Source organism: Jaculus jaculus, chromosome 1 (genome assembly GCF_020740685.1).
Source record: "Jaculus jaculus isolate mJacJac1 chromosome 1, mJacJac1.mat.Y.cur, whole genome shotgun sequence".
Classification (NCBI taxonomy): domain Eukaryota; kingdom Metazoa; phylum Chordata; class Mammalia; order Rodentia; family Dipodidae; genus Jaculus; species Jaculus jaculus.
In genome coordinates, this window is record NC_059102.1 from 104,515,558 (window position 1) to 104,535,644 (window position 20,087).

At 45.9% G+C, this 20,087-nt stretch overlaps 1 protein-coding gene across 1 annotated transcript; it reads right to left on the reverse strand.

Annotated features, from left to right (window-relative positions):
* Positions 1–14,357: 14,357 nt before the first annotated feature.
* Sit1 (signaling threshold regulating transmembrane adaptor 1) lies at positions 14,358–15,363 on the reverse strand. Its single transcript, XM_004658342.3, is given in 6 exon segments — positions 14,358–14,591; positions 14,681–14,739; positions 14,853–14,911; positions 15,005–15,140; positions 15,256–15,313; positions 15,316–15,363. Coding segments are annotated over 6 exon segments (594 nt in total).
* Positions 15,364–20,087: the final 4,724 nt, after the last annotated feature.

Consider the following 20,087-nt stretch of genomic DNA (forward strand, 5'->3'; position numbering starts at 1 on the left):
AGAGGGATGGGGAGATGGCTAAGAGGTTAAAGGCACTTGCTTGCAAAGCTTGCTGACCAGTGTATGAAGCTCTGTACCCATGAATGCACATAGTGTCACATGAATTTGTAGTTTGTCTGAGGTGGCAAGAGGCCCTCTCTCATTCCCTTTCTCATTCTCTCTCTCTCCTTGCAAATAAATAATATTTTTCTTTTTCTTTTCTTTTCTTTCTTTTTTTTTTTTTAAGGTAGTCTCACTCTCTAGTACAGGCTGATCTGGAATTCACTATGTAGTTTCAGGGTAGCCTCAAACTCATAACAATCCTCCTACCTCTGCCTCCCGAGAGCTGGGATTAAAAGCATGTGCCACCCAGCTAATAAAAATATTTTTAGGGATGGAGAGATGGCTTAGCGGTTATGCGCTTGCCTGTGAAGCCTAAGGACCCCAGTTCAAGGCTCCATTCCCCAGAACCCACATTAGCCAGATGCACAAGGGGGCGCATGCATCTGGAGTTCGTTTGCAGTGGCTGGAAGCCCTGGCATGCCCATTCTCTCTCTCTCTCCTCCTTCTCTCTCTGTCACTCTCAAATAAATAAATAAATAAAAATTAAAAAAAAATAATAAGCCGGGCGTGGTGGCACACGCCTTTAATCCCAGCACTTGGGAGGCAGAGATAGGAGGATCACCATGAGTTCAAGGCCACCCTGAGACTCCATAGTGAATTCCAAGTCAGCCTGGGCTAGAGTGAGACCCTACCTTGAAAAACCACCAAAATAATGATAATAATAATAAATGTAAATATATATATTTAAAAAAATTACTGAGAGAACTGCCCATATGTATCTCAGTGATGGAGTGCCTGCCTAGCATGTATAAAGTCTTGGGTTTGATACCTAGCCATTAAAAAAAAAAAAGGTGAGAGAGAGCTGGAGAGATGGTTCAGCAGTTAAGACGCTTGCTTGCAAAGCCTTAGGACCTAGGCTCGATTCCCCAGTACCTACATAAAGCCAGGTACACAAAGTGATGCATGCATATGGGATTTGTTTACAGTGGCTAGAGGCCCTGGCATGCCCATTCTTTCTCTCACTCTTTCTCTATCTCTCTGTCTCTGTATGTTTGCAGTAAATAAATGGTGAGAGAATTTTTTTTTGTTTTGTTTTGTTTTTCAAAGTAGGATCTCACACTAGCCCAGGCCGACCTAGAATTCACTATATAGTTTCAGGGTGGCCTTGAACTGAATGATCCTCCTACTTCAGCCTCCTGAGTGCTGAGATTAAAGATATGCACCACTACACCTGGCCAAGGTGAGAGAAATTTACCAAATATTCATGAGCTCTGTAAGGACACTTTATAGGTAAAAAGTAAAGATTGACCAGTGAAATAAAAGAATGAGTTCCAAACTAGGTGACTGTATATACAAAAACTGCCCAAGAACTGAGTTTTTAAGTGTTTTTGCTTCATGTGATGGCTACACCTGTAATCCAAGCATTTGGGAGGCTGAAGCAAGAGGATTAAAAATACAAGATCAGGGCTGGAGAGATGGCTTAGCAGTTAAGCGCTTGCCTGTGAAGCCTAAGGATGCCAGTTCGAGGCTCAGTTCCCCAGGTCCCACGTTAGCCAGATGCACAAGGGGGCGCACGTGTCTGGAGTTCATTTGCAGTGGCTGGAAGCCCTGGCGTGCCCATTCTCTCTCTCTCCCTCTATCTGTCTTTCTCTCTGTGTCTGTCGCTCTCAAATAAATAAATAAAAAATTTTTAAAAAATACAAGATCATACTTTTTTGGATAATGGAACATTCAGAAGCCATAGATTGTTACTAGAAAATTTTCAGTGCCAGGGATGGGATATCTTCCAGTGAGTTGTTGGCCAGGGAGGTCCCTGATACCCCCAAAACATTACCTCCACCTCCCAAGATATATGTGCCACTTTGTGCAATGGGCTTCATGTGAGTGCTGGGAAATTGAACCTAGACCATTAGTCTTTGTAAGAAAGCATCTTTAACCACTGAGCCATCTTCTCAGCATATCTGGTTTGATACTTTCTTTTCAGATGATTCCAATAACTTATTATCCTGTCATTACATTTGGTGAAGCTTCTAGTCTTTTTTTGTTTTGTTTTGTGTTATTTTGAAGTAAAGTCTCACTCTAGCCCAGGGTGACCTGGAACACACTCTGTAGTCCCAGGCCAGCCTCGAACTCAGTGATCTTTCTACTTCCGCCTCATTAGTGCTGGGGTTAAAGACATGCTCCACCATGGTTGGCTTCTAGTCCCTTTTCTAGTCCTTCTCTCTGTCTCCCTCTCCCTCCCCCCTCTCTCTTTGCAAATAGTTATATATTTTTTCAAATTTATTTTTAAGCCAGGCATGGTGACTCATGCCTTTAATCCCAGCACTTGGGAGGCAGAGGTAGGAGGATCGCCATGAGTTCAAGGCCACTCTGAGACTACATAGTGAATTCCAGGTCAGCCTGGGCTAGAGTGAGACCCTGCCTCAAACAACCAAAAAAAAAAAAAAATTTTTAGAGAGAAAGAGAAAGAGAGAGGGAAAGAAACAGAGAGAGAGACAGAGAGAGAGAATGTGCATCCCAGTGCCTCCTGCCACTGCAAATGAACTCCAGACACATGTGTCACTTTGTGCATCTGGCTTTACATGGGTACCAGGGAATCAAACTCAATCCCACAAACTTCCAGTCTTTGAAGGGCAGAACTCAGTTTTACTTGTATTTCCTGTCATGTATGATGTATTTGGTTTTATTTTTTTCTATCTTACTTGTTTTAAAATATTTACATTGCTAACTTTTCTTTATCTTTATTAGATCAAATAAATTACCACCCATTATATTTTTCCCCTTGCTAATTTAGTGTTTGTCAGACCAAGTGTGGTAGCCAAGGCCTGTAATTCTAGCACTGGGGAGGCTGAGGTAGTATTGCCTAACTTTGAGACCAGCCTGGGCTATATAGTGAGTCCCCGATTCCAAAAATGTAGGATTTGTCCTTGTATTAATAATTACCACTGCTGATCAGATGTTAGGCACATACATGTAATCTCAGCACTGTGAAGGCTAAGGCGGGAAAATGAGAGTCAAGACCAGCCTGAGCTACACAGCAAGACTACATCAAGCCAGGCGTGGTGGCGCACGCCTTTAATCCCACACTTGGGAAGCAGAGGTAAGAGGATCACTGTGAGTTTGAGAACACTGTGAGATTACACAGTGAATTCCAGATCAGCCTGGGCTAGAGTGAAACCTTACCTCGGAAACAAGCAAAAAACAACCCAAGACTATAAAAAAAAAATTTTTTTTTAGATAGTTGCAATCCCTATTCTCATCCTCACATATACATTCATGACTCTTCTAGAACATAAAAATAGAATAATGAAACCAGGTGTGGTAAAGCACACATCTAATCCCAGCACTCAGGAGGCAGAAGTAGGAGAATCACCAGGCCAGTTCCAGGCCAGCCTAGGACTAACAGAGAGAGAGAGTTCTAAGTCAGCTTGGGCCAGAGTGAGACTCTACCTTGAAATAAATAAACAAAATTAGAATTTCTATTTCTATAATTTTCAAATATATTTCTATAATGTTATAATTATCCCACCCCAACAAAATGTGAACTTTGTTCTCACTTTCCTTCCTCCCCTTTCTCTTCTCCAGTTCTCACCCTTTAGACTTCCTTCATATTTTTGTCTTCCCTGTGTTCCTGCCACCGGATTCCAGAGTTTTATTGAAATAATTTAGGCCTTATTAGAATTTCCCTTACCGTGTGTGTGTGCTCCATCCCATCCTTTTTTTTTTTTTAACTCTCTCATATCCTTTTATTCCTACATGAAAGGACTCCCTTTAGTATTTCTTTTCTTTTCCATCTGTTTTAAGAGTTCGTATTTAACATGTACATTACACATTATAAATAGATTTAGATATAAATATATAGATCATGGTTCGTTGCTCCCCACTGCTTCCTTTCCTCTTCTCTTCATCTTCCCCTATCTTGAAGTCTGTGTTCTGACTCACTTGTTTCATTAAAGCATTTTTGCAAGAATGTTTCTCAGATGGAATAATTAATGGCTTCTGCAAACTTTCCTATGTTTTCCATTGGCTGGGTTTGTGTTGCGGGCTATTTATGTCATTAGCCCGCATTCGATTTTGCAGACTTTCACTTCCAGGATTGCAAATAAGAAGAAAGAACTTAGCCGGGCATGGTGGCACACGCCTTTAATCTGAGCACTTGGGAGAGAGAGGTAGGTAAATTGCTTTGAGTTCAAGGTCACCCTGAGACTAGTTCCAGGTCAGCCTAGGCTAGAGAGGGAGACCCTACCTCGAAACAGACATGCCACCATTGCACCAGTCAGTACATTTGGCCTGGCTGTCCAGCTGTAAAGCTTGCAGTGTCCACTGCTGGTTGATACCATTGATGACTGGAAAGAATGATGCAGAAAAGTCATCTAGCAATTTTATTGTGGTGTCTTCAGCAATAGGGTCTAACCATCTAGTTCTGGTGGGCATCCAAAGAGTCTTGAAAACAAAGTTGGGGGTGGGGGACTGGAGAAATGGCTAAACAGTTAAGTCACTTGCCCTTAAAGCTTAATGACAGAATTCGATTGCCCAGTAGCCATGTAAAAGCAGATGCCCAAAGTGGCACATGGGTCTGGAGTTCTTTTACAGTGGCTAGAGGCCCTGGCGTGCTATTCCCCGCCCCACCTCTCTAAGGCAAAAGCCTCAATAGGCTAGGCTTGGTCACTATCCCAATACACAATGAGAGAGACAAGCAGTGGCGAAGAGCAGAGAAAGGAGCTATCCTCACTGTAGCCATGTTGAAAAGACCATATAAAGGGATTCAATGACCCCAAGTTTATCTTTAAGGGGCTAACAGGAACTTTAAAGTTTAAAAAAAAAAAATTTCATGTTTATTTATTTATTTGAGAGAGAGAAATAGGCAGGAAGAGAGAGAGAGAGAATGAGTGTGCCAGGGCCTCCAGCCATTGCAAAGGAACTCCAGTTGTGTGTGTCTCCTTGCGTATCTGGCTTACCTGGGTCCTTTGGCTTTGCAGACAAGCACCTTAACCACTAAGCCATCTCTCCAGCCCAACTCTGAAGTTTTATAGGAAAAGGAAACAAAGATGATAATAGAAGTATACATAGCTGACAGGGCTGATAATCTTGGTCAGGCCAGCGATTTATCTGATCACTGCTTCCGTTCTGATTCTACAAGGGTGTCTGGAAACGCTATCCCTGCCATCACCTGAAGGGAGCAATCTGGTCCCTGTGATATGACTGTTCCTGGTACTGGAAGCAGCCTCACAGTCATGGGTGACTTCCCTGATTTCAGCAGTGCTCTGTCGTTTAAGGTTTGCTTTTGCTGGGGGGTAGTTTCAGCCGCTGTCATAAAGATGTTTATGGATCAGTCCTGTCTGTCCTGGAATCCCAGCTACTAATACTAATACTGTGGAGGCTGAGGTAGGAGATTCCCAAGTTTAAGGCTAGCCTGGGCTACAGAATGAGATCAAGACCAGCAACTTGGTGAGACACTGTTGCAAAAAAGAGAAAGGTCAGTCATGGTGGTGCATGCCTTTAATCCCAGACTAGGGAGGCTGAGGTAGGAGGATCACTGTGAGTTCGAGGTCAGCCTGATAGTACATAGTGAATTCCTACCTTGAAAAAAATACTAAAAAAGAGAGAGGAGGAAAGAGGAAGAGAGGAAAACAAGGAGAATAAGGAGGAAGAGAAAGAAGAGAGAAGCCCAGAGGCACTCTAGAGAAAAAAAGTTAGAGGTAAAACAGCAAAAACAGAGCCAGAGAGGGACAAAAGGAAGTTATCTAGGTCAATGACTGGTGTCCTCCTTCAATATCCTAGGGCCAAAGGGCATGACAGTGCATTTAAGTTCAGAGGAGAGTGGTTCATGGAGGAACTGAGTAATAAGTGAGGTTTAGTATCTCAGCTATCCCTGATTTTCTGGTCTTTCCCCCAAAGAAGAATTAGTCAGAACTTGTGGTGGCAAGATGGAAAACCTAACTGACTGAAGCAAAAAAAAAAAAAAAAGTTAGCTTAATAATCAAAAAGCTCAGAAGGCAGATCTACTTCTGGCCACAGTTGGATCCAAGGTTTTAAATGAAGTCATCAAGGCATGGTGGTCTCTCTCCACAACCCAGTTCTGCTTCCCTCCTTATAAGCCAAAACCATCTTGAAATTTAAACTCATCTTGATGGACTGCAAAGCAAGTCCAAAGATGGAGGGGGCCTTAGCAGGATAGCTGCCATGGTTTCTTACCCCATCTAAGTATTTCCTGAAGAGTTTCCTGTTGTTAAACCTTTGTCCCAAAGACCCTTCGCTTTCTGGTCATAGGTTTATCCCTATCATGGAAAAGGAGATCTCAACAAGAGAGGGAAAGCTGGGACCCTAAAGAATCCTACCGGCTTTCTTTAAAATCTGTCCTTTGAATTTGCCTGGCTAGAATTGTACTACAGTGAAGTTAAAAAAAAAAAAAAAAGAGGCGCCTGGGGCTATGGAGTGTTATGTGGTCAGGTGAGATGTGGTGACTAGCCAGAGAGGTGTGGTTTTGTTCCTTGATTCAGGAACCAATGAGAAAGCTGCCCCAGTCTTGGTGTTAAGGACCTGGGCCAGAGCACACATCTTGTTAATTGGAAACAAAATTAGATGATAAGAAAAGGGTGGGGGTGTGGCTGGCTACTGAGGAAGATCACTTGCTTAACATTAAATGGGGCCCTGGGTTCAATCCCAGCATTGACAGGAGAAAAAAAAAGTGGGGAGTCTGGGAGGCTGATTGGAAGGGAAACAAAATTCAAGTTATCTTCTATTGCAGCCATACATTAAAAAGATAAAAAGGGGGCTGGAGAGATGGCTTAGCGGTTAAGCGCTTGCCTGTGAAGCCTAAGGACCCCGGTTCGAGGCTCGGTTCCCCAGGTCCCACGTTAGCCAGATGCACAAGGGGGCGCACGCGTCTGGAGTTCGTGTGCAGAGGCTGGAAGCCCTGGCGCGCCCATTCTCTCTCTCTCCCTCTGTCTTTCTCTCTGTGTCTGTCGCTCTCAAATAAATAAATAAAAATTAAAAAAAAAAAAAGATAAAAAGGGGGGTGGGGTGGGGCTGGAGAGATGGCTTAGCGGTTAGGGTGCATGCCTGCAAAGCCAAAGGACGGAGGTTTGATTCCCCAGGACCCACAAGGCGGCACATGCGTCTGGAGTTTCTTTGCAGTGGCTACAGGCCCTAGCGCTCCCTTTCTCTCTCTGTCTCTTCTCTCTCTCTCTCTCTCCTCTCTCTGCTTGCAAATAAATAAATAAATAAAAATAAAGAACAATTGGGAGGCAAAGTTAGGAGGATCACAGTGAGTTCGAGGCCACCCTAAGACTACAAAATGAATTCCAGGTCAGCCTGGGCTAGAATGAGACCCTGTCTCAAAAAATAAGCAAATAAAATGGGCCGGTCATGGTAGCCCACGCCTTTAATTCCAGCACTCAAGAGGTTAAGGTAAGATGATGTCTGTGAGTTTGAGGCCAACCTGGGGCTACAGAGTGAGACCCTACCTCAGAAAAAAAAATAAATAAATAAAAATGAAATCGTTTTACAGAAATTCAGTTTACAAAACAGCTTTTGGAAACAGTCTTATCACCCATCTCCAGGATCAATGAGCACCTACACTCTTGTGCTGGACTCGCGGGCAATTCCGAAGCAAAGACTACAATACCCAGGATGCCGCGGGCCTGGCCCCAGTACGCCTGCGCAGACGTGGTGGCCAGCCCCGCGCCGTGCCAGGTGGGGGCGCTGAGGCTTAGTTCAGACGGCTACAAGTTCAAGGCCCCGGCAAGCAGGTCACAGGCATACGACGACAGGAGTTGGGACTCTTGGAACCCTCAGCCTTGATTCCTGGCCCGTGACTGCGTGGTCTTCTGATCTCAGTCTCTTCCAGGGCTAAGCTCTCACGTCCTTTTACACTCTGAACCAGCTTCAGAAGCACAAAAGCCCTCCGAACCCCACATCTCAAACCAGCCTCCCTCCCACACAGCTCCAGGTTCCCGTACTTAACTGCGACCTAGGGGTCTCCCAGAGAGAGCCAAGTTTGACATTCTCCAATGTATAGAGACCAGAGGCTCCCTGCCACCACCTTTGTCGTGAGACTGCCCAGGGCGGGCTCCGTGCTCTGTGGTTGTCTTTGGAATCCCAGTAAGAAGGAAGTAAGCTTGCAAATGAAAACCTCGGCTTCTCCTTTCTTCTGCCCTTCAGACTTCAAAAGGTCCAGGGTGGCCCACACCTTTAATCCCAGCATTTAGGCTGAGGTAGAAGGATCGCTGTGAGTTGGAGATCGCTGTGACAACCAGGTCAGCCTGGGCTAGAGGGAGACCCTACTTTGAAAAACCAAAAAAGAAAACAAAACGCCCTTAAAAGGTTCTGTATAGCTGGACAGAGGCCCTAGGTAGAGATGGCTCAGGCTCAAAGTGAGATTTTTTCCCCCAAACCCCCAACCCTGTCCTGGAGCTGAAACCGGGCGTGGTGGCACACGCCTTCAATCCCAGCACTAGGGAGGCAGAAGTAGGAGGATCACCATGAGTTCAAGGTCTCCCGGAGACTCCATAGTGAATTCTAGGTCAGCCTGTACTACTGGGAGACCCTACCTTGAAAACCAAAAAAAAAAAAAAAAGCAAGCAAGCTGGAGCTAAAAAGGAGTTCAGCTGGTTAGAGGTGAGGGATGGTTATAGATGGACTACACAGGAATGATTCGGGGACAGTCAGTGGATTGTGAGCAGGTCAGACAGTGACAGACAGGGAGTGAGTGAAGGGGTGAGCTGAACTACTTGGAACTAGGCTATATCTCTGTGATGAGGTCAAACCTGGGTAATAGACAAGACTGTTTTAAACCCTCCTAAATGTCTCAATTTCATAATCTCCTCTCCAGCCTCTCTGCCACTGTCATTTCTCACTTAGATTTTGTGACATCTACCTAAGGGCCCTGCCTGGATCCATTCCACAGACCTTTAGTCCACACAGCAGCCCCCCGAGGTAGCACCTTTATTTAGCCATATGACTCCCTTCCACCTCACCTTTGGCAGAAAGTCCAGATTCTTTAGCATGGTTTACGGACCCTAGACCTGGCTTCTACTACCCCACAAACTTCATTCTGCCACTTTCCCTTCTGGTATACCCTTCAGCTAGGCGGATGGATTTCTATCAGCCTCTCCTTTCCCTTGTGCGTCCCACTGCTCTACTGTGTCTGGCCCTTCCATCCTTGTGTGTCTTGTCTCTGCTTAAAGTCAGGAATTCCCTTAGAGAACTCCATGTTTCTCAATTCATTTGAACCACACAATCTTTTTTATAAAATAGACAAAACAGCTAAGTTTTGTAGCACATGCCTAGAATCCCAGGGAGGCTGATGCAGGAGGATATAGAGTTTGAGACCAGCAATCTTCCCCTGACACACACACACACACACACACACACACACACACAAGATATGGTCTCACTGTAGCCCAGGCTGACCTGGAATTCACTATGTAGTCCCAGGCTGACCTTGAACAAATGGCGAGCCTCCTACCTCTGCCTCCCAAGTGCTGGGCTTAAAGGTGTGTCACTACACCTGGCTGAGACCAGCAATCGTGATGCCAACCTGCCTATTGTAGCCTATGAGACTGATGTGCAGCAATCTGTGCTAAGGAAGCAGATTATAGCATGACATATCATGCAGGAGCCACAGGTAATAGTAAAACAGGGTGAGGGGTGGACAGGCAGGGCAGATTGGATAGGGTTTAAAATGAAAGTGATGGGGCTGGAGAGATGGTTCAGCAACTAAAGATGCTTGCTTGCAAAGCCTGCCTGTATGGGTTCAATTTCAAAGTACCCATGTAAAGCCAGATTCACAAAGTGGTGCATATGTATGGATTTCATATGTGGTGGCAGAAGGCCCTGGTATACCCATACCATAAATAAAAAAATTAATATTTTATTTATTTATTTGTTTGAGAGAGAGATAGAAAGAGGGAGACAGAATGGATGCACCAGGGCATTCAGCCTCTGCAGATGAACTCCAGGTACATGTACCACCTTGTGCATCTAGCTTATGTGGGTCCTGGGGAATCAAACCTGGGTCCTTTGGCTTTGCAGGCAAGCACCTTAACTGCTAAGCCATCTCTCCAGCTTCCATTTTATTTAAAAAAATTTTTTTTAATTTTTTTTTGTTCATTTTTTATTTTTTTATTTGAGAGCGATAGACACAGAGAGAAAGACAGATAGAGGGAGAGAGAGAGAATGGGCGCGCCAGGGCTTCCAGCCTCTGCAAACGAACTCCAGACGCGTGCGCCCCCTTGTGCATCTGGCTAACGTGGGACCTGGGGAACCGAGCCTCGAACCGGGGTCCTTAGGCTTCACAGGCAAGCGCTTAACCGCTAAGCCATCTCTCCAGCCCTTAAAATATTTTTTAAACTTTATTTAAGCTGGGCGTGGTGGCACACGCCTTTAATCCCAGCACTTGGGAGGCAGAGGTAGGAGGATCACTGTGAATTTGAGGCCACCCTGAGACTACATAGTGAATTCCAGGTCAGCCAGGGCTAGAGTAAAACCCTACCTCAAAAAAGCAAACAAATAAACAAAAAAATCTTTGTTTATTTATTTTATTAGAGAAAGAGAGAAAGAAAGAGGCAGATATAGATAGAGAGAGAATGAGTATGCCTTCAGCTGCTGCAAATCAACCCCAGACACATGCACTACCATGTACATCTGGCTTATGTAGGTCCTGGGGAATTGAACCTAGGTCCTTTGACTTTGACTTTGCAGACAAATGCCTTAACTGCTAAGCCATCCCTTCAGCCCTTAAAATAAATAAATAAATAAATATATATATATATATATATATATATATATATATATATATATATATATGTATGTATATATATATATATATTTTTTTTAATTGGGCTGGAGCGATGGCTTAGTGCTAGCCTGCAAAGCCAAAGAATCCCAGTTCAATTCTCCAGGACCCATGTAAGCAGATGTACTAGGGGGCACATGTGTCTGGAGTTCGTTTGCAGTGGCTGGAGGCCCCGATATGCCCATACTACCTCTCCCCCCACTCCCTTTTTCTTTCTCTCAAATAAATAAGTAAATATATATTTTAACAAGAATTCATATTCAAATCTCCAGGTTCCACATAAGCCAGACACACAGTGACACAAACACACAATGTCATACATGTGCACAAAGGGACATATATGTCTGGAGTTCCTTTGCAGTGGTTAAAGGCCCTGGCGCACCCATTCTTTCTCTCTCTCTCTCTGCCTCTTTCTCTCCCTTTGTGTCAAATAAATATTGAAAACTAAAATAAAATGAAAGTGGTGACAAGCAAACTGTTGTCAGGACTATACTTGACAACTGACAGAATGGAGATAGAATGTATTGTCATAGTGATGGGGTGAAGGGAAATCCAATAGAGGTATATGAATGATAGAAGGAATTCAGGGCTACTGGTGACAAAATAAGGGCATGGGGGAAAGAGAAAGGCTAATAGGGAAACTGATGGAGCAGCTAGGCTGTCAGGTAGGGACAGTTTGTTTGTTTTGGGTTTTCAAGGTAGGGTCTCACTCTAGCTCAGGCTGACCTTGAATTCACTCTGTATTCTGAGGGTGGCCTGGAACTCATGGTGATCTTCCTACCTCTGCCTCCCTAGTGCTGGGATTAAAGGCGTGCACCACCATGCCTGGCTTGGTAGGGACAGTGATGGAGGTCAAAAGCAAAGTAGCCAGTGAGGTTACAGAGTGGCTCTGAGTACAAGTCCTGTGAATATTCTAGTAGCAGGAATAACAGCTGAGGAGCTGGGCTCTAATTCTACACCCCTAGCACCCACCTTATAATCCTTCTTCCTTAGCTAGTCACCTCCAGAAATACTCTGCACAATGTCAAAGCCAACACAGCCAACACCCCCAATTTATGGGGACTGTTGCAAGTCTGCAGCCTCTAGGTAAAAGTCTAATTTTTATTTTTTTGAGGCAAACCCAACAGACTGCCCTTTTTCTTTTCTTTCTTTTTTTTTAAATTTATTTATTTATTTATTTGAGAGCGACAGACACAGAGAGAAAGACAGATAGAGGGGGAGAGAGAGAATGGGTGCGCCAGGGCTTCCAGCCTCTGCAAACGAACTCCAGACGCGTGCACCCACTTGTGCATCTGGCTAACGTGGGACCTGGGGAACCGAGCCTCGAACCGGGGTCCTTAGGCTTCACAGGCAAGCGCTTAATCGCTAAGCCATCTCTCCAGCCCAGACTGCCCTTTTTTTAAATGTGAGAGTGAGAGAGAGAAAGAGAAAGTGTTTGTGTGAGAGAGAGAATTGGCATGACAGGGCCTCCAGCCACTGCAATCAAACTTTAAATACATGCTCCCCTTGTGCACACGTGTGACCTTGTGTGCTCTGCATCTGGCTTTCATGGGACCTGGAGAGTCAAACATGAGCCCTTGGGCTTCTCAAGAAAGCACCTTAACGGCTAAGCCCCTTAAATACTTTTTTTTTTTTTAAAGCTGAGAATGGTAGTGCACACCTTTAATCCCAGCACTCAGGAGTCAGAGGTAGGACGATCACTGTGAGTTCAAGGCCAGCCTAAGACTACAAAGTGAATTCCAGGTTAGCTTGGGCGAGTGAGACCCTACCTCAAAAAAGAAAAATAATTTTAAAAGTTTAATTTCATTACAGGCCTTTGCCAAAGCTCTTGCTTTCCCATCCCATCCCCACATTCCCCCTTCACAAATTCACCCTCCATCATATCCTCTCCCACTCTCGGTAAGTCACTCTTGATGGTAAGACCCTATTGCTGAAGACTCCACATGCTTGAGCTGCAGGTCACTGAGAAATCAAGTTGGAGCTGAGCTGGAAACCGCCTCCCTGGGGACTAGCTAACAGAAAGCTAGAAAAAGCTATGCTTCATGCAACCCTGTGGGAGAGAGAAATCATCAATGGTGGTAAACAGCAGTGGACAATGCAAACCTTAAGACTGGCCAGCCAGGCCAAATGTGCCACCTGGTGCAATAGTGGTATGTCTGTTATGGGAGAAACCAAACATTCTCTAATTGAACTGAGGGCCTGCTCCACAGGGGAGAATGCATGTCTGGTACTGAAAACCTAGTCAAAAGCCTATGGTGGCCTGGCATGGTGGCACATGCTTTTAATCCCAGCACTCAGGAAGCAGAGGTAGGAGGATGTAGTGAGTTCGAGGCCATGCTGAGACTACATAATGAATTCAGGTCAGCCTGAGCTACAGCGAGAACCTACCTTGAAAACAAAACAAAACAAAACAAAACAAAACAAAACAAAACAAAACAAAACAAAACAAAACAAAAAACCTATGGAGGGAGAGGCCATGAGCCCTAGAAGAATAATGCCTGCTGTTGTCTGCCTAAACGCGTATATTATTTATGACCGCCAAACTTTTCTTAATGCTTATACCCATATATTAATGTTACTCTCATTTTTGGTTTGACAAGCTTCTCTTTTCAGATGGCAGTGACCCCTGGGATGACTCAAAAGACACCATAGTGCTGAGAAGAAGTTACAGTGGTGTGTTCAGCACTGAGACATCTCTATCACACCTTCCAAGGCTCAGGGTCCACTGCAGAAGAGGTGGCAGAAAGAATGGCCTAGATATCCATGACCTCACAATGCCTGGCACTGCCTACACAAGATCTTCATATCTTCATAACTGGAGGTAAAGAGGATGACATCAAAATAAAAGAGAGCTGTATTGAGAGGGAGTGAGGATACGGTGGAGGGTGGATTTGTGAAGGGGGAAATAGGGGAGAGGAGGGAATTATCATGGTTGATTGTCTATCAGTCAGTATGGAAGCTGTCAATAAAAGAGTTTTTCAAAAAAAAAAAAAAAGACAAGTAGTTTTATTTGAGAACTGGGGCAACACAGCAGAAACAGCAGCATGGAGACTCTATTCTCTGACCAGCTTTCTTGGGTTAGAAGCAGGACTTGGGTTCCTGTGTTTGCAGGTCCCAGGACCCTTCCAATTTGTGGGGTCTAAAACTTAACACCCACTCACATCCTCTCTGGCTCGTACCTCCTCCCTACCCACTTCCTGTGTCTGAGGAGATGGTGAGGTGTCTGGGTGAGCTAGGAGGAGGAAGAGAGGAGTACCTGATCAAACTCTGGAAGAAGAAAGGAGTGGGAACATGGGGGCGCGGGGGCTGAGAGTACATAGTGAAGTGGGGAGGGGGCTGCTGCCATGGCTACCTCCATCCTCAGAAAACTGGGGGCCTGAGACGTCTCCCTTGCAACTCGGGAAGTTCTGTGACTAGGCAATGGCTCCATGCCCTAGGGGCTAGGTGGGAAGCAGGCATGCCCCAGGGCCCCTGCACTCAGTAGGTGAGCCATGGGTGCACGTGATTCCAGACCTCCTCAGCTGGGCGCAGGCTGACTGTTGGCATAGGCCTGATCTGGGAAGGAAGCCCTTGCTCTTCGTGTCTGGGCACACACTGAGGCATAGAGCTCCGGCTCAGGGTCTGAGGCTGAGGGCTTTGGCTCTGAGTCCAGCACCACCTCCGAGTACTTGATGGGAGTCCCGGCGCTGGCAATCCGGCCTTGAGGAGGCCGCAGCTGCAAGCTGGTATAGCACATCACCCCCTCTGCCGCCTGGAGAGGCAAGGCTGTTAGAAACTCAGTGGGCCCTAAGCAAAGGTCCCCATTTCCTTCCCTCCCTTTTCTTCAGTGAGCTGACTCACCCTGGCAGAGCCACCAGAGGATGGATCCTGCTGATCTGGCCTTGGCTGGCTGAGCTGACCTGGGACAAGGAAGGAGGGGCTGGTCAGCGCTTACTTCTTCCTCCTCAGTGCCCCCATCCCTCCCATGCCTTGCTGGCCCCGGTGCCCTGTTGCTCCTCGCTGCTGTACCTACCTGTCTGAAGATAATGCAAGTTCCCATACAGGGGCACCTCCTCCACAGACCTTTCAGAGCTGCCACACAAAGTAGGGGATAAATGGATGAGGGAGGACATTCTGCTTAAGAGGGAACTGTCAGTCAACTCATTCCTGTTGGCCCTCACTCACCGTCCCTGTGCCTGCTGGCTCTTGCTGCGGCCACGGGTCCACTGAGACAAGAGAACAGCCAGTGAGATGAAAAGCAGCACTGTCACAACCCCTAAGAGGGCCCATAGTCCCCAGGCCTGGGTAATGGAGGGGATTCCTGTGGTGTGAGAGGAGAAGTCTGTTACTGCTCTGCCCAAACCCCCTCCCCCACCAGCATCAGGTGGGACGTGGGGCCACATGATCCCTCCCCGAGGAGCCCCCGCCCAGCTCACCCAACACTGGAAGATGGTCTGTGCAGTTGTCACCTCCGCTCATGTCTGCTGATGTAGTAATTGGGTTCATAAGCACACTACGCTGAGCTGAGGGCCAGCCCCATTCATGGCTTGGCAGCTGTCAAAGCCCTTGTTGCTCTCATGCCTTCCTGAACGTGGCCCCCACAGCTCAGCATCCCCAGTACTGGGGGGGGTGACAAGTGTGCTGGTTTCCGGGGAGGAAGTGGAAGGGGAGAGACAAGCAAGAGAACAAAGGCCACACCCTGTGTGTGCACCTGCAGCTCCTGAGCTCCCCAGAGTCTCCTTGGCCCTTGGTCCCCAGCACCAGAGACCAAATACACGCCTGAGCGTTCTGTGCTGTGTGCAGGTGGACCCACAAAGTTTGAAGGGCAGGAGTGGCATGAGACAGAACCATCCAAGACAGGAGCACCCGCTTCCCAGCAGGAGGTCCACCTTTCCTCTGTGCATGGAGGTGATTGTGTCTCTCAGTGAGCATGCTCTAAAGTGGAACGGCTTCGGAACCCACAGTCCCCCTAAGGTAGAATAGAAAGAAAGGAGAAATTGTAATGACATGGAAAGAGGGGCATGGAAGAGGTTCTGCTCCTCTGATCACATCTGCTTTTGCCAATAGAAGACTTCTGGCTTCACTCACCACCCCTAAGAGGAAAACAGAAGACTGAAGACTTCAAATGACTTCAGACTTCAAGCATCACTGGGGAAGGTTAGCCAGCCCATAGAGATGATTCCTTAAGTCTTTAGCACACCCCTCTCATTCCTAGGTCAGAGATAGTACCTTTTATAACTTCATTTACTAAAGAAAACTCCTTTAACTTTTAACCTGGCTAATTTATTGTTGTTGATTTTCAAGGTAGGATCTCTATATAGCTCAGGCTGACCTGAAATTCACTTTGTAGTCTTAGGGTGGCCTTGAACTCATGACGATCCTCCTACCTCTGCCTCCTGAATGCTGGGATTAAAAGTGTGTACTACCATGCCTGGCCACTGGCCATTAAAATTCTATATTTATCTATTAAAGAAAGAGAGAGGGCTGGAGAGATTGCTTAGTGGTTAGGTGCTTGCCTGTGAGGATTAAGGACCCCGGTTCAAGGCTCAGTTCCCCAGGACCCACATCAGCCAGATGCACAAAGGAGTGCATGCATCTGGAGTTCATTTGCAGTGTCTGGAGGCCCTGGAACGCCCATTCTCTCTCTCTCTGTCTCTTTCTCTCTGTCACTCTCCAATAAATAAATAAAAATGAACAAAAAAAAGAAGAAAGAAAGAGACAGAGAGAGTATCCAGGTGTGGTGGTGCATGCCTTAAATCCTACCACTCAGGAGTCAAAGGTAGGGGAGTCACCATGAGTTTGAGGCCATCCTAAGACTACATAATGAATTCCAGGTCAGCCTGGCCTAGAATGAGACCCTACCTTGAAAAATAAAAAACCAAAAAGAGAGAGAGAAAGAAAGAGAGAGATAATAGTTGTGCCAGGACCTCCAGCCACTACAAACTCCAGACTCATGTGCCACCTTGTGCATTTGGCTTACGTGGGTACTGGGGAATCAAACCTGGGTCCTTAGGCTTGGCAGGCAAGCACCTTAACTGCTAAGCTAAGTCACTTCTCCACTCTCTACAGAGCCATTTTTTGTTTGTTTTTCTTGTTTTTTGAGGTAGGGTCTCACTCTAGCCCAGGCTGACCTGGAATTCACTATGGAGTCTCAGGGTGGCCTCAAACTCACGGCAATCCGCCTAACTCTGCCTCCCGAGTGCTGGGATAAAAGGTGTGCGCCACCACGCCTGGCTTCTACAGAGCCATTTTGAGGCCAATGTGGAATACATGAGATCCTGTTTCAAAAATAAATTAAGAAAACATGAATCTACAAAGAAGTTGATCCAAAGAACTACTTATGCAACAGGCCCTTGACACAAACAGATTCATCTTATGTGTTTATATCTAAAATTAGCTCTTAAGACTTTGGAATTGTTCAGCTTGTTTTGGGTACAATGTTTGTCTCCAACCCCACAAATAACTAAATATTTTTCTGCTTAACCAGTAGATTTAAAATAACTAAGCCAGGCGTGGTGTGGCATGCCTGCAATCCCAGCACTAATGTGGAAGCAGGAAGATCAGGAATTCAAAGCCAGTCTCAACTACACATCAAATTTGAGGCCAGATTATGTTACATGAGACTGTCTCAAAAAATAAATAAATAAATTTAAAACAAATTTTTAAAAAAGAGAAGAAGACTGCCGGGCGTGGTGGCTAACGCCTTTAATCCAAGCACTCGGGAAGCAGAGGTAGGAGGATTGCCATGAGTTCGAGGCCACCCTGAGACTTCATAGTGAATTCCAGGTCAGCCTGGGCCAGAGTGAGACCCTATCTCGAAAACCTCCTCCCAGCCCCCCAAAAAAAGAGAGAGAAGAAGAGCCAGGAGTGGTGGTGCACGCCTTTCATCCCAGCACTCGGGAGGCAGAGGTAGGAGGATCACCTTAGAGTTAAAGGCTACCCTGAGACTACATAGTGAATTACAGGTCAGCCTGAGCTAGCATGAGACCCTGCCTCAGAAAACCAAAACAAACAAACAAAAAGAGAGAGAGAGAGAGAGAGAAAGAGAAGTTGGATGTGGTGGCTCACGCCTTTAATCTTTAACCAGCACTTGGGAGGCAGAAGCAGGAGGATCGCCATGAGTTCAAGGCCATCCTGAGAATGCATTCCAGGTCACCCTGAGCTAGAGAGAGATCCTACAAAAAAGAGACAGAGAGAAGAAAAGAAACAAATACATAAATAAAATGTACAAAATAAAATAACCAATAAACTGGGCAAAGTGACACATGGCTATAGTCCAGGCTACTTGGGAAACTGAGGTAGGAGGATCACTTGAGCCCAACTTTTTTTTTTTTGGCTTTTTGAGGAAGAGTTTCATTCTAGTCCAAGCTGACCTGGAATTCATTCTGCAGTCTCAGGGTGGCCTTGAACTCACGGAGATCCTCCTACCTCTGCCTCCCGAGTGCTGGTATTAAAGGCGTGCACCACCATGCCCGGCTTCTACCTCTGCTCCTTGAATGCTGGGACTAAAGGCATGTGCCACCACTGTGGACTACTTGAGCCCAACTCTAAGGACAGCCTGGGCAACATGAGAAGGATTCCTGTCTCATTTTTATTATTTTATTTTATTTATTTTAAATATTTTGACTTATTTATTTGGAAACAGAGAGAAGAGAAGGGAAGGGAAGGGAAGGGAAGGGAAGGGAAGGGAAGGGAAGGGAAGGGAAGGGAAGGGAAGGGAAGGGAAGGGAAGGGAAGGGAAGGGAAGGGAAGGGAAGGGAAGGGAAGGGAAGGGAAGGGAAGGGAAGGGAAGGGAAGGGAAGGAAAGAGAAGAGAGAGAATGGGCACACCAAGGCTCCAGCTGCTGCAAATAAGCTCCATGCATGTGTCATCATGCATCTTGCTTTACGTGGGTACTGGAGAATTGAACCTGGGGTTGTGAGGCTTTGCAGGCAAGTATCTCAACCACTGAGCCATCTCTCCAGTCCAAGGATTCCTGTCTCAAAAAAAAAAAGATTAAAATAAATAATACATAAATACAGAGGGCTGGGGCAATAGCTCAAAAGTACTTGCTGCACAATCATGAGGACAGAGCTAAATCCCTAGTATCCAGTTAAAAAGGTAGGTATGGGGCTGGAGAGATGGCTTAACAGTTAAGTGCTTACCTGTGAAGCCTAAAGACCCCGTTCAAGGCTCGATTCCCCAGGACCCACGTCAGCCAGAAGCACAAGGAGACACACGCTTCTGGAGTTTGTCTGCAGTGGCTAGAGGCCCTGGCATGCCCATTCTCTCTCTTTCTCTCCCTCTCTCTGTCTGTCACTTTCAAATAAATAAATAAAAATAAATAAACAAAAAAAAATTAAATCCAGGTATGGCTCTGCATACATGCGAGTAACCCCAACACTGAGGGGACCAGAGGCAGAAGGATTGCTGGGACTGCCTTGTCAGTCAGCTTTGACCCTTACAACATGTATGCATCTGCATAACACACACAGCACAAAATGAATCAATCAAACAAATAAATAAATAGAACTAGGGGTCTGGGAAGATGGCTCAGCACTTAAAGGTGCTTGCTTGCAAAGCCTGCTAGCCCAAGGTTCAGTTCCCCGGCACTCACGTAAAGCTGGACGCTAAAAAGTGGTGCATGCATCTAGCATTCATTTGTAGTGTCAAGAGACCCTGGTACACCACACATAGAAACACACACACGCCCACACATGTGCAAATAATTTTTAAAATAGGGCTGGGAAGATGACTCAGAGGTGGGAGTGAGGGTGGAAACCAGAGAATTACTGGGGCTTGATAACAGATATGTAGCATGGATGAGCGATAAGAGTACCCTACATTCTCCTCTGGCTTCCGCTCACATAAGCATGAGGCACGCAATCTGCACGCCTTTAATCCCAGCGCTTGGGAGGTAGAGGTAGGAGGATCACCATGAGCTTGAGACGAGTCTGAGAGACTATATAGTGAATTCCAGGTCAGCCTGGGCTAGAGTGAGACCCTACCTCGAACCACCCCTCCAAAAGAAAAAAAGGAAAAAAAATGTAACAATATTCATCACTCAGATCAATATGATGATAATATGCATACATATAAATCTTGGGTTTTCGTGGTAGAGTTTCACTCTAGGCCAGCAGGCTGACCTGAAATTCACTATGTAGTCTCAGGGTGGCCTCGAACTCATAGTAATCTTCCTATCTCTGTCTCCGGAAGGCTGGGATTAAAGGCGTGAGCCACTATGCCTGGCTCTGTTTTGTGTTTTTTTTTTTTAAATTAATTAAATGTA